We start from the raw sequence: 13,805 nt of genomic DNA, 5'->3' as shown, positions 1-13,805 counted from the left end.
CTCACTGTCTCTGGGTTCATGAGGAGAATCGTTCTGGACAGGGGTGGGATCACTCCAGGAACGGCTGAAACTCTTCGATCTACGTTCAGCGAATGCTAGTGCAAGGTGGGGAGACAGAGACCTGCAAACTGACCGTTTCTGCTATACACTCACCATCTTAAACACATAAAAGTGCAAAGGTGGATGGAGGAAGGGCACAAATATACTGTAAATATGATGGCATCTCTCCTCTGCACAAGCTGCCTGCATGTACAAACAAACAAACACATACTGTACAGCAGACAAACAGTCATCCTGCTGCTTGTTCCAGTTCCTATAGCATCAATACGGATTTGGAGAGACTTCATGCTACCAGCCTCACTGAGCTACTCTGCGATAAAATCTGCTCTGCTTTGAACAGTAATCACTGCGCTCTTGGAATATTTTTAGACTACTTGAAAGTGTTTGATACAGTTAATCAACAGTGTTCCTCAGGGCATGATATTTTATTGGCTTCTGTGGCTTTTTAGGGCAATGGATCCTCACTTAACACTTAACTTTGTTAATTTTACTTCTACTATCAACCTCTTCATTTCAGTTATCTTTTCATTTATAAATGGATCCTTCATCGACTCAGCTTTTTTAATGTCTTGTAATCAAAAAGACATTTTTTGCGATTACAGAAATCACAAGTTTACTTTGAGAGATTTTTTTGTAATAATTTAAATGTGTCTTATTTTATAATCTTAGCATAAGATTATGAGAGTTTGTAAGATTATAAAAACATAAGAGCTTTGTGTGTTTTTTTAAAGTAAGAACCAAACTGTAGGCTAACTTAATATCCTCAGGTTGGCTTGGACCCAACAAAATGCTAATGTGTCCATGAAGAGAACATTATTTACCTAATTATACAGTCCTGGAAAAAAGGTTTTAGGCACCCTGCATTTCTTGTATGAATAAGGTCATGAAAGAAGTATAATAGTGAGCGTCCACAGACATCTGTAAAATATGGTGGAAGCTCTGTAATAGTTTGGAGTTTGGCCATTGATGTTGGGGAAATTTGGAGAAATTTAATGGAATTATGAACACAGAAAAGTACCACCAGATTCTGATTCACCATGTAATACCTTCTGGAAAGCATCTGATTGGCAACTGCTTTATTTTCAGCATGATAGGGATCCCAAACACACTGCCAATGCAGTGCAAGCATATCTGGATAGAAAAACACAAAATGCAGCACTATCAGCCTGGACCTCAAAATTATTGAAGCAGTGTGGGATCATCTTGAAAGAGGACAGAACGAAAGGCAGCAAACATCCATAAAAAAGCTCTGAATGTCCTTTGAAAAGCCTGGAGAACTATTCATGATGACGACGTCAAGAAATTACAAGAAAGCTTGACTAAGAGAGTTCAGGCTGTGTTAAAGAATAAAGGTAGTCATACAAATATTCACTTTCAAGCTCGTTAGAATTGTATAAACTCTGTTTTTGCCTTATATATTGTATTTCTATGTATGTTTGCACATACACATACACATGCACCTATTTCCTATTTTCCTAGCAAAATATAAAGAAATGAGGGGTGGCTTAAGGCTTTTGCACAGTATTGTATGTAGGAATGTGAGAAGAAGCTCCAGCCTAATGCTTTCCTCCTAACAGCATGGATGTCTGAGGTGTGGAACAACACTGAGATTACTGACAGGAGCAAAAAGATATTGGGTTTTCAATTATTTCTACAGTGCAAATTTATGGCTCACATAATGTCGGGAGATTACAGATTCAATGATTTCCACTCATTTTCCATTCATTTCACATGCATTTATCAGTGCTGACAGAGACAGAAATATCACTATTTTATTCAGCAAAGGACATTTCAGATTTCTTTGTATTTCCATATTTCCTAACATAATAAAAGACAACTAAACTCCGGACGAGCAAATCCAATCTATCAAGTGTCTTGAAAGGTTGCAGTCACGGGACTCTATGATCCCATTTGTCTCATAACTTCACCTCAGTGACACACAGTTCACTATTTTTAAAAACAAAAACACTTTTCCATCACTGCCAGTCATTCCCGCGGTCTTTGCCTTTTTAAATGTATGTCATTTCTTCTTCTTTGACCTTTACAACCAAAAAACACACATTCAAAGTGCTACGACAACAAAACACATACTGCACACACTTATAAACACATGCACAGTCATACCACCGGCTTATCAAACACACACCGATCAATATATAATCTTCAAAGAGAGGCAATCTTGACAGAGAATGCTTTACTGGGACTTAAAAAAAAAAAAATCTCAGCAAAGCAGCAGCAGCAGTGCACACAAGAAAAAAAAAACAGGAAAACAAAACACTTATGATGACGGGGTGAAGAACATCACAGTCAATTTGAGCAAACATATCAACCACACACATCTGACTCACTCTGTGCTTTAATCCTTCTGCTGCCCACCATCCGAAGATGCTTCCGGAAGTTCCTGTGGGTAGCAAAATCAAAGCGGAGGAGGGATAACAGAGGACAGAGGAAGGACCAAAATGTAAAGAAGAGAAAGGGGAAGCGGTGGGCGGGGAAAAAAAAAGTCAGGCAACAGAAAAAGCAGACGTTAGTGTCACGCTTCTATTTATAAAAGAGGTTTCAAAAAGAACTAATTGGGTAAATATATATTCATTTACTTGTCAGTGTGAGTGAAAATTAGCGGTCAAAGGAGTGCTGTGGGAGTAATGTAGGCTACCATAATGCAACAATACCTCTTTGTTTAATATGATTGTAAGCCAAAAGGGAAACCCTGCTCCAGTATCTGTTAAATTCTCTCATGTGAAGAATACATTAGAGCTTCAGGAAGAGCTTCTTCTGCCAAATTCACACAGGCCTACTGAACAATTTGGGGAATGATGCCGTTAAGTCTATGACATGTACGGACCATGTCCAAAGTCTTTGAGAAATACTCTTGTTCTCCAATCAGTGTCTGATTGGTGCAAAGATGGTTTGGACTTATTCCAGATTGTCAAGATTATTTCTATATTATTCATTTATCGATTAGAACAAAACAAAATAAAATTATAGCACACAAGAAGACACAAATATTTTGGGTAATACTGAACTGAATGGGCAACACACTAACATAACACACTGCAGGGATTTCTTTTTAACACTGTAAAAGGAAGAAGGATGATACAGTAGATAGGAACTCTGCGATTCATTTTAAAAAGTACACCATAAAAATACTTAAAAAGCCATATAACTTCATGAAGCCATACAAAGGGCATAAATCTTCATGTATTATTAAAATGTCCTGTTGTCTATTGTGTGGCATATCACCAAACATTCAAATAATCAGCCAAATACGGTGCCATGAAAAAGTGTTTGCCCCCTTCCTGAATTCTTAGTTTTTTGAATATTTGTCATACTTATCTTCATCAAACTAATTTTAATAATAGACAAAAATAACCAGAGTAAATACAAAATGCAGTTTTAAGTGATGAATTTATTTATTAAGGGAAAAAAGCTATCCAAACCTGCCTGCCCCAGTGTGAAAAAGTAATTGTCTCCTAAACCTAAACAACTGGTTGTGTGACAAATATGCAAAGAAAAAAGAAAAAAAGAAATCAGGAAGGGGGAAATACTTTGTCATATTAAATAATCAAAGATACATCCATTTGCTATTTACTTAGGGTTTTCTGGGATTCTTTTACACTCTCTCAGTAAACTATAAGAAATACAGTCAAAATAGAAATACGGTAAATATTTGCTGAAACATAATATGTGGCTGATGTTGCTTTAGATCCATTTAACACCAGATCACACAAATAACTAGTCACACTAGTCTATAAGTAAATATTAGAGATTTTGCATTACCACAAACCATTTGGAAGCATTTAGTATCTTTGATAGGGAGGTATTATGGTTCCCGCTGTCTTTGCGGGTGACTTGCTGCCTGATCCTGATAATAATGTTCTATGCAAGAGCCCCAGATAAACATCCTTTTATCTTTCTGAGCTCCTCCCATGTTGCCTCTACAGTCAATATCAGTTCATCAAGCTACCAGTCAACACTCCTTATTAATGGTCTCAGCATGTGGTCGTGTGTGGGGAAATACATGCATGATTGTCTGCTAGTAAGGCCCATAAATACAGAAGCAGCAGAAAGGAAAAATAAAAGTCTTTGCAGTCTCTTTATCCTTGTTTTACCTCTGTAATAATGTCAGGAGAATAACTTATTCACTGTTTGATGCTGCAGGTTTTTTACTGCTAACCTTATTACCTAAACCCAGTGTAATATGGTCTAAAATAAATAGTAAATACTGTAGAGGTACTGATTACAGAAAAAAAAACAATTTCACTTGCCTTTTTACTTTGATAAAGAGATCGCTAAAACACTAATGCAGTGAGTCAGATGAACTCTTCACCCCGAATGTCCTTTGCTTTAATGTGGTGCTCACAAAGGAGAGGCGTGGAGATGTTTAATAAGTGAGGCATAAAGAGAAAATGTGAGAGAAACTACATCCACCTCCAACTAATGTGCTTTGTTATGACAATGTGACAGGTCATCCCAATCTGTTCTTTGGCTCTTTTGTAATTCTGTAACTCACTTCCATCAATTACCTATATGAAACATATAGTATTTCTAATGTTTCAAATCCTTTTCCATAAACCTTACCAATATGAAACCATGAAATAAGTGAATTTACCTGTTGATTATTAAATGGGGTTAATTATTACAATAGGAACTGTAATATTTGCAGACTGAGTCCTTGATTAAATGAGCAGAAACATATAATCACACCACCTAGTTAAATAAGTGGAAAATGAATAGATGTGCTCACGCCTGCAGTGTGAAGCATGTAGAACAGCACTGACTCAATCTTTCACAGACATAAACTAACATTTACCTTTTTATTAATGATTAAAAACTGAATGGCAATTAATAGGGTTGCTGCTTTAATTCCAATGGAAAGTCAGTGTGGAGAATTAACACTGAAAAATTCTGAGGGGCTCTCCCTTATAAGAAGAACAGCAGATGGGTTGGACTGGTGTGCTCCCAGCCAGAGATGTGTGCCTGAGATGGCCATATTAAACACATATACAGAGCTGAAAGGAGGAAAAAAAAAACTTTCTGAAACTGAGCATTTAAAGCAGTCTGAAGCTTGAACTTTTGGCCCACGGGCATTACTACGTAGGCTGACCTCATTAACTGAAACGCTGACCATGCTTAATGTGAGCATTTGCCACTGTAACAGTGTACACATGACATAAAAGCATAAAAAGGTCCACTTTAAACAAGCAGAGAGGCAGCACTAGCCAGTAATAACCCCAAAAAGCTCAAATTCAGACACTCTTGAGATAACAGACTGAATAAGCACTGAAATGGCTCCTTGACTTTTCTTTGTATGTTGCTTTTGTTTATAGCTTTATTTATCTTCATTATTATTATCTTGGATTTAAAAACTTACATCTTTGGCTTCACCGGTCCTTAACAGAGACCCTGCCTGAAAATTGCTTTGTTATGAAAATTATTTTTTGCGCTGCAGTCGAGGCCAGATGTATACTGATGAGGATACATTTGTAAATTCTCTTTATATCAGTAGACTCTAATACGGACAACTATTTAGTGCTCACTATGCAGAACAAATGGCAAGAAAAACACAATAACTTTCACTCTTGTCCTTTGCAAGCTTTCTGTAAAGAGGCTTTCAAAGGGCTGTTTCTTAGTTACAGAAAGGAAAAGATGAAAATAATGTAACACTAAGTCAGAATATTGTGTCATCAAGAGATTTCATGTCTCATGTATAAAATATATAATATTCCCTGTCCACAAGGCTGGCATTTTTCTAATGCATTCACTTTGAGATGGTTTTTCTTTTTGATCTGTTTCCGCTGTTCAAATACCCAGTTAGTGTGGATAAAAAGCCACAATGGAGAAAGAAAAATAAACATGCATTTTAAAAAAAAAATTGACAGCCTTAGGACGAAGAAAGCAGCAACGTGGTAAAATAAGTATTTTTTGGAATTACAGTTTGAGGCGGAGACAAGATGGTTTTTTGTGTGTTTTAGTACACGGAGGTAAACTGTCCCCAAAAAGTTTGTTCTGCAGTTTATTTTCCCTTGTGTTCAAATCACTCATTTTGATGAAACAACACACAACTTTAATGACATCGGCACTGCAGATGGATAACACTCAGATGTCAAAGGAATCGAGATGTACTGCCTTGTGCCACATGCACCATCTGCCCCTATGTGACAGAGAATCTGGGTCTGAGTGCGACAGGTTCTGAACTTGTTACTGAAGTCATTACTTCACAGTGTTGCAGAATGGTCTTCTGCTGGTTTTCAAACATGGTTTCTTCCATATCAAAGCTTTTTTTTTTTTTTCAGAAATACAGGCACAAATGTTTGTAACACCAATATCCTGATATTTATAACAAAATATTTCCCAAATCCATTCAGATTGCATGTGAGTAATCAACAAAAATCAACAAAAATCAGTAAGCTGTCCATATAGCACATGTTAAATCTTTACAGTCTTATATATATAGTCTTATAGTCTTATAGAATAAAAATCTGATTCATTCTGGCCTTGAAATTGGGGCATTGTAAGGTGATCCATTTCTGGTCCTTTTAAAACCTGACATCCTCACACCTCACGTGCCCTGTTCCAGCTCTTTGGCTTAGACAGATTAGATATCGCTGTAAATAAGCAATAACAAAACCACAGCCAGAAATGAGCGCCAGCAGCACTCCGGCAAAGCACACCCTGACAGGGTAATGCTTCGTACCTCTGGATGACTTCTGCCGACTCCTGCTCCCTCTCTCTCCTTTTTCTCTGCACAAATCCCCGGAAAGCCCTGCCAGGATGTGGCACAGTATTAAAGGGATGAGAGAGGGAGAATGCTGGCATAGTGAGGGGTAGGACAGTGCGGGGAGGCTGATGCCACGGCTTTGAGCTGCAGGGATTTTTTTTGGCTGTAAAGAGGATGCTGTTGTGGGTAGGCAGAAGATAGCTTTCACTAAAAAGACCAGCAAGTCAAATAACGCCGTCAGCTCAAATCTTATTTTTTATTCACTCTTGCTACAAATGTGCCAGTTTGCATCGTCCCATAGAAATGGGCATCTTGTCACCTCATGTTACTTTTCAGTTGTTGTACTTTTCAATTCTTAAAGGAGTAGTGTTTCGAGGGAATTTTATACGTTTTTATACCTTCTCAGAATCGGTCTTGCCTGCTTGTAGTGTACCCTTCTTTTAAAGTTATGTTGAGTGGAACATACACTTAAATAAGCTCCTGTAGTTATGTGTGCTCAAAAAGCAGCTACACTGAAAAACTGCACTTTCTCCAGTACTTTGGGTATTTATTCACAGCTTGGTGAGTATCAATTTTTAATGAAAACATTTTCTACATTAAAACTATCTTCCTCCTTTTTGGGGGGGGAGGCCTGCCATTCATTCACATCAACCAATGAGAAAGTTGAACATGTTCCTGCTAGCAGAATGCGATACCACTGGGCTCACACTGGACTTGTATGTGTCAAAGTACAAACATGGTGTGAAATGCATCACTTTCAATGTGCGATTACATCTTCAACAGTCTTAATTGTCATTTGAAGGTGTGACCCAACAATTCTGTGAAGCTGATTAACATTTGTCCAAATCAGAGTTTTAGCTAGAGTAGCTTCAACCAATGATACTCCACTGTGGGCACTTCAGATTCTGGATAAGTAAAGGAAATGAATCAATAAAATCCCCCTCAAGCAGTAAGTCTCTTTAATGAAAAAGTCTAGCTTTACTTTCTCTTTTTGAGGGAAGCAAATCCCATTTAAAAAAAAAAAAAGCCAATAACTAATATTGTCTTAATCTGTTTCTCCCAGACTATGGCACTTAAACTCAGCTATAAAACTTTAAATGGTCTGATGTATCTTGTAATTTAGCTAATTTCCTGATTTTTCAAGATTTTATAACACAACAACAGAGTGGCTCTTGAATACGCTATTTAAGAGGTTTTGGGAACAATTGAAGTCTGCAGCACACAGATGTAAAATCGCATGAAAAAGAAAGTTTTCACAGGACTCTATTCATCCTTTGAATAACTAAGCACACCCCATGATTTAATAGCTCATAGAACCACCTTCAGTAACAGTCACTTGAAGGCGTTTTGGAGGAATTTTGGCCCACTCTTCTTTACAATGTTGTTCTTTGCAGTCCAGGTCCTGTGGCTTGTGGCTGCAAAACAAACCCAAATCATCACCCCTCCACCCTCCCATACTTGACAGTTGGTATGATGTTTTTGTGCTGATATGTGGTGCTGCATGGCCATACATCTCCACTTTGGTCTCATCAGTCCAAAGGACATTGTTCCAGAAGTTTTGTGGTTTGTTCAGATGCACCTTTGCAAACCTAAGCCCTTCTGTGATGTTCTTTTTGGAGAGGAGAAGCTTTCTCCTGGCAATCCTTCCAACAAGCCATACTTTTTCAGTCTTTTTCTAATCGTACTACCATGAACTTTAACGTGTAACATGCTAGCTGACACCTGTAAAGTCTGAGATGTAGCTCTTGGGTTTTTTTTTTTTTTTTTTGCATTTTCTCAGAGCATTGCAACCTTGGGCTGAATATGCTGGGATGTCCACTCCTGGTCAAATTGTAGCATTGTGTTAACACACCTGAATGCTCCAGACCAGCAAACTGCCAAAATGTCTGCTTTTATAAAAGCGGTCACACTTGCTGATGACCAATTATTCAGTTGCAACTGATTAACAGCATTTTGCTGCTATTTACCTTCTTGATTCTTGTGGAAGCAGTAAGGGTGTACTCAGGTTTTCACAGGACTACACAGATACCTTTGAAAACTTTCTTTCACTTTACTGTATGTTTAATCACTCAACACTTTTTTTTGGTGGTTTTAATATTTTCATCACAGATACTGAATATCAATACTGAATATACCTCAAAAATTAGACAGTATTTTTTAGAATAAACCTTAAACTTTTAATTTGAGCTGGTCAGTGAAAACCTGACAGATTTTCAGCGTTCAGTAGCAGCTCGGGTTAGCTGGGCTTAGTTAGTCACAGTGTGCCGCAGCAGGGGGTATGCAGCATGAAATGTTGAGGTTCTGGCTTGGTTAAGCAGTGTTAATAATGTGAGCAGTTATCTTATTGCTGAAGCTACTCAGGAAGCTTTTGACAGAGGTTAGTGATCTGCAAGCAACACATTTCATTCTGACTATTTATTTATCAAAGTTTTATGGAACTTACTGAATACATAGCCAAAAGTTGCTGTTTTACTAGAAGATACTTGGATCACATTTTAGCACTATAAATACTTGTTCTTGTACTTATGAAATCTCTCAGACACTTTTAGTTCCAAACATGGCTGAAGTCAGCCAGCACAGATTTAGTGATAATTAGGGAGGCTGTGAAGAAGGATTAGAGTACCAACATAACTAACACAAATATCTTAAATGGCCAAAGTCCCTCTATTGCTGTGACCTAGATGAGTGTGTGCATGCCAAAGTGGTAAAACTGCTGGGTGCATGTGAGCTGCCAGGGTTTAGGGCAGCCAACACAGACATTTTCTCTGTTTGAGCTTGGCAGACTTACTCAACTGCAGTGGATTATACTGGACTTCCCAATATAATCCACTTGCTGCATGAAAATCTTAATTTTTCTTCCCCCCCCCCCCTTTTGGCATTTTACATGAATTAACATTATTTGTGCTGACTATGGTTTTGTAGTCCATAACTAGAGTTATTCAGATGGTAAACTGAACAATATAAATTTTTTTTTTTTTTAATATTATAAAGAGAATTAAAATCTTCTATATTGTATACTTGGTCCTTTAACTCAGCCCCATAAGCAGCCTGATGATGAAGGTTAAATGATAGCATCAAAGTTAAGGAACAGCAGTTAAGGACAAGGGAATAAGATGGGGAAAAAAAGGAAAAGAGGCAGGGAACAATACTCACGATATCCTGTTTGATGGTCCCAAGATTAATTAGCATGCAAGAAGAGAGGCAACAAAGAGGGGAAAACGGTTAAGGTACCAGATAGCAGTGAGTCTCAGAGAGAAAGAACTGAATCATAATGAGACAGAGAAAGGCACAGGTTCATGTTTAACCTCCACGTGTAAAAACTCACAATGCAAAGCCATATTAGTGCCGTAGGTTTGCATTTAATTACTGAATCAAACTACTTATGTGGCGTATTGGTTGAATCTGACTTTGTGATTCACAGATGGCGCAACAAGCATCTAATACAAGATGAAAGGCAAAAAAGGCGATTTAAAAATAAGTAAAATGACAGTAAAGGAGAGAAACAGCTTGGTGGAAACTGTGGGAGATTCTGCATATTTTAATAAGTAGTTGTGACAGTTGAAATATTTTACAGCTGCAGGTGTTCTTGAGAGATAAATTCATGTACTTAAATAAATATGTGCAAGCATTTTCATCCAAAAGCACAAACTAATATTCAAACTTGAATACATGTGCAGCATTGTTTTAATGTCCTTCAAAATTCTGTTTGTTTTGTGTGTTTTAGCACAGAACTGTTAAAAAAAAAAAAAAGATGCACCTTTTCAGGTTTACTTGTAGCCCACTATAAAAAATAGGATGCTTGTCGAAACTGCATCAGCTGCATCCCAATAAAAAGATGATTCATCTAAACCATAAATAATCCTAGAAGTTTTTTAAATTCTTCTTTCAATGTCAAACAAGGAAAGAACTTGCAGCTGCCTTACCACACATCAGTTATTCAATTTTAACAGAAAAAAATATAAGAATTGACAAAAATATTCACAATGATGGATGTCCACCTTGAGCAAAACTTAGAAGTCTGCAAACTGAATTTTACAACTTGCTTAAAGTGAAGTCAATGGAAGCCTGGATGATAATAAATGAGTCTAAAAACCAATTGCATGCTTTGGAAAATCCTTGGCAGAAATGTTAAGTATGCAGTTAATGGCCTATTTCTAGGCAGTGGTATAAAACACCTGCATGGTCCGTTTACTCTGACCTTTCAAACAGCAGACCTGGCATAAATGTGACTGAGTATGTTTGCGAACATGTGTGTGTGCACAGCAACTGGACACTCACGCCTGCATGGTTGTTGTGGCAGTTTGAAAGGTGAACATATTTTCCTTGGGGAACCAGTTGGTGTCCTCTGTAATTAGAGAGAAAAATTAGGTGTCCAAAGTTGAGCAGACTAAAAAAAAAAAATCTATAGGCCATATTGGCAAATGTCATAATAAATGTATCAGAAATATGAAACCACAAAACCAGCACCAGCACTTCACAGTCCACCACTCCACAAATGGAGAGAGGAAGACACAAAGGAAGAGACAGCAGAGGAAAGAGACGGGGAGACGAAGAGTTAGAAATGCAGATCACCACGTTACAACATCAAACCCTCAATCCCCTTCAGACCTGAGAAGAAATAGATTTGAAGAAGTAAATGTAATATTAACTCAATTTAATGCCTATTTTCTACATTTTTTTTTGTTTTGTTTTCTCAGACTGATGAAGTAAATAGTAATAAGAGCAAAACTCAAGTGGTGTTTCTTATCATATCCTTACCAAGGTTTTATCTGTGACTTGTTTTATACTATTATACGGTGTAAAGTGTTATAAAAAAAAACTTTAAACTGTGACAAACCAAAGGGGGAAGTGATTTTATATGGATTCTTAAATTTGAATAGAAATGCATTGAGTTAAAACCTGTTATTATGATCAGATCAAATACAGTCATCTCAAGAAGATTTTTGTGAAGACTATCCTAAAGGGGTGTTGATTAGTGATTTTTTACATTTGCACTATTTTCCATTGTTATAACTTCCTCCATTCATGAATCTATTTTCTTAACCATTTATCCTTAAAACTTCATGAATTAAAAAGATACAGCACTGTGGAAAAGTCTTGAGTCACCCCTGATTTCTTTATAGTTTGCGTCCAAGGGGCCAGACTTTCTTGTAATTTTTAAAGTGGTCTTGAGCAATACTCCTCCAGGCTTCCTTTGTCTTTGGACAGTGGCTACGCTTTCAATTTTTTCAGTTCAGTCCTATCTGGCCATTTTCAGAGGAATGTTTTTGTTTGTTAAGCCACTTCATATTGATCTATTAAGCATAAAAAAGGCATCTGACTCAAGGGATGAATCAGCATCGTGTCTGTACATAACAGACAATTTAGCAAAGAACATATTTTAAATTGTATATTTATGCACTTTTTTTACAAGCAGCTTTGCCTTTTATACTGTATTTCCACATATGTTTCATTAAATGGCTGCACCTATTTCCTATTTTGCTAGCAAAATATAAAGAAATGAGGTATGATTGAAGACTTTTGCACAGTTCTGTTTAGCTGTTTTGAGTTTTGCTGTTTTGTCATTTGCTGTCATTTTTAAGTAGCTATTCTTATCAGTTTACATACAGCAGAGCCTAAAATTAACAGATAAAATCACAGTGCAAATAAACGCTTTTAGTGATCCAGTTATTTTGACTCCATTATACTTTGTTAAATGAAAAGACTTGTTGAGCAGCTTGGAGAGTAAACAAAAGAAATAACTCATCAAATTTAAATTATCCTAACTCCTTTAACAAGATCAAGATCTATTTCATCTCTGGTCCTATACCCATCCTGTCACAGGGAATTCTGGAAAACCTTGCCACTCCCCTTTCCCACCCTTTTTTCTTGCCTTTTGAGCCTCTCCCTTCCTTTGTGTCCTGAACCCTCTCACCTCTCTCCAGCCCAGTCATCCGGTCCACACTCCACATCCGCTCTAGGCGTCGGTGCTGCTTGCCTGCTTCTCTTGATGCACTCTCCAGGTCCAGCGAACCCTGGCTTCGTGAGGGAGCAGTACTGCATGAGTCACAAACCAACCCGCTGCACTCCGCCTCCCCTTTTCCACTTTCGCCCCAGCTACGAATGTTGTGGGCACTGACGGAGGTCTGCAGGGGCGGTTGAGACAGGTGATGATGATGGTGGGGGTGGTGGTGTGATGCATGATGAGAGTGAGCGCCTGCGGTGGCTAGCTGCTGCTGGTTGCTGCTGCTGCTGCTTCCACTTGCCCCACTACTTCCTCCACTGCTGGAAGGTGGATTCGTGCCTGAAACATTGTGGTGGTGGTGGTTCCCATGATGGTGATTGCTATGGTGGTGGTTGCTGTGATGGTGGCTGCCACCACAGCTGCTGGTGCCACGGCCATTGCCTGGACGGTGGTATTGGGTTGGAGACGATGAGGCGGAGGAAGGAGAAGTGGAAGGTTGGACCGAGCCACCTCTAGATCCTACCCCACCACTCCCCGACTTCTCCTTTAGGACATCCAGTTCTAGGCTCTCCTTGCTGCCCCGGCCGGTGCTCATCAGCATACCGTGCTGGGTGGTGATGGTGTACACGCGTGAGGGTTGCAGTGTACACTCCACACACTTCTGCTGGTCTTCCTCCACTGAGAAGCTGCGCTCAAGGGACAATCGTGCTGGTACCTTGGTAGAAATTGTGATGGAAGGCGGAGGTGGCTGAAGTAAGCCCAGTGGCTGTGTCACTAGGCTGGTCTCCTGTTTGTCCTCACAGCCCTTTGTGTTGGAGCAGGAATGGAGGTGGTTGTTGTTGCTGGGGCCAATTGTGTCACTTGGCGACTCCGGGTCGGGACCCACCAAGGTTTCACACAGAAGATGAGCTACAATGCAAAAAAGGAAGGTGGATATAAAGACTATAAATACTGAGAATTATACCAAGGTGCTAAAGAGCAAGGAAATAGAAAGAGTGAAAAAAAGATGACAAGCTGGCACAGTGGATAATCATCTTTCTTTGGTTATCAGCTGTCGTCGTGACACACCAATGAGTGCAG

The 13,805-nt window shown here is 38.6% G+C and overlaps 1 protein-coding gene across 1 annotated transcript in view; it reads right to left on the bottom strand.

The window, feature by feature from the left end:
* Positions 1-13,805, bottom strand: part of nsmfa (NMDA receptor synaptonuclear signaling and neuronal migration factor a) — a 49,060-nt gene that overhangs the window by 18,886 nt on the left and 16,369 nt on the right. Inside the window, exons 3-7 of the mRNA XM_030743142.1 lie at positions 12,696-13,634; positions 11,060-11,126; positions 9,935-9,940; positions 6,758-6,826; positions 2,409-2,461 (exon numbers count right to left, since the gene is read on the bottom strand). Coding sequence (XP_030599002.1) covers positions 2,409-2,461; positions 6,758-6,826; positions 9,935-9,940; positions 11,060-11,126; positions 12,696-13,634 — 1,134 coding nt within the window. The remainder of the gene's footprint in view (positions 1-2,408; positions 2,462-6,757; positions 6,827-9,934; positions 9,941-11,059; positions 11,127-12,695; positions 13,635-13,805) is intronic.

Source organism: Archocentrus centrarchus, chromosome 12, assembly GCF_007364275.1.
Source record: "Archocentrus centrarchus isolate MPI-CPG fArcCen1 chromosome 12, fArcCen1, whole genome shotgun sequence".
Classification (NCBI taxonomy): domain Eukaryota; kingdom Metazoa; phylum Chordata; class Actinopteri; order Cichliformes; family Cichlidae; genus Archocentrus; species Archocentrus centrarchus.
The sequence above is the reverse complement of the archived record's forward strand: the minus strand, read 5'-3'. Positions and strand labels throughout refer to the sequence as shown.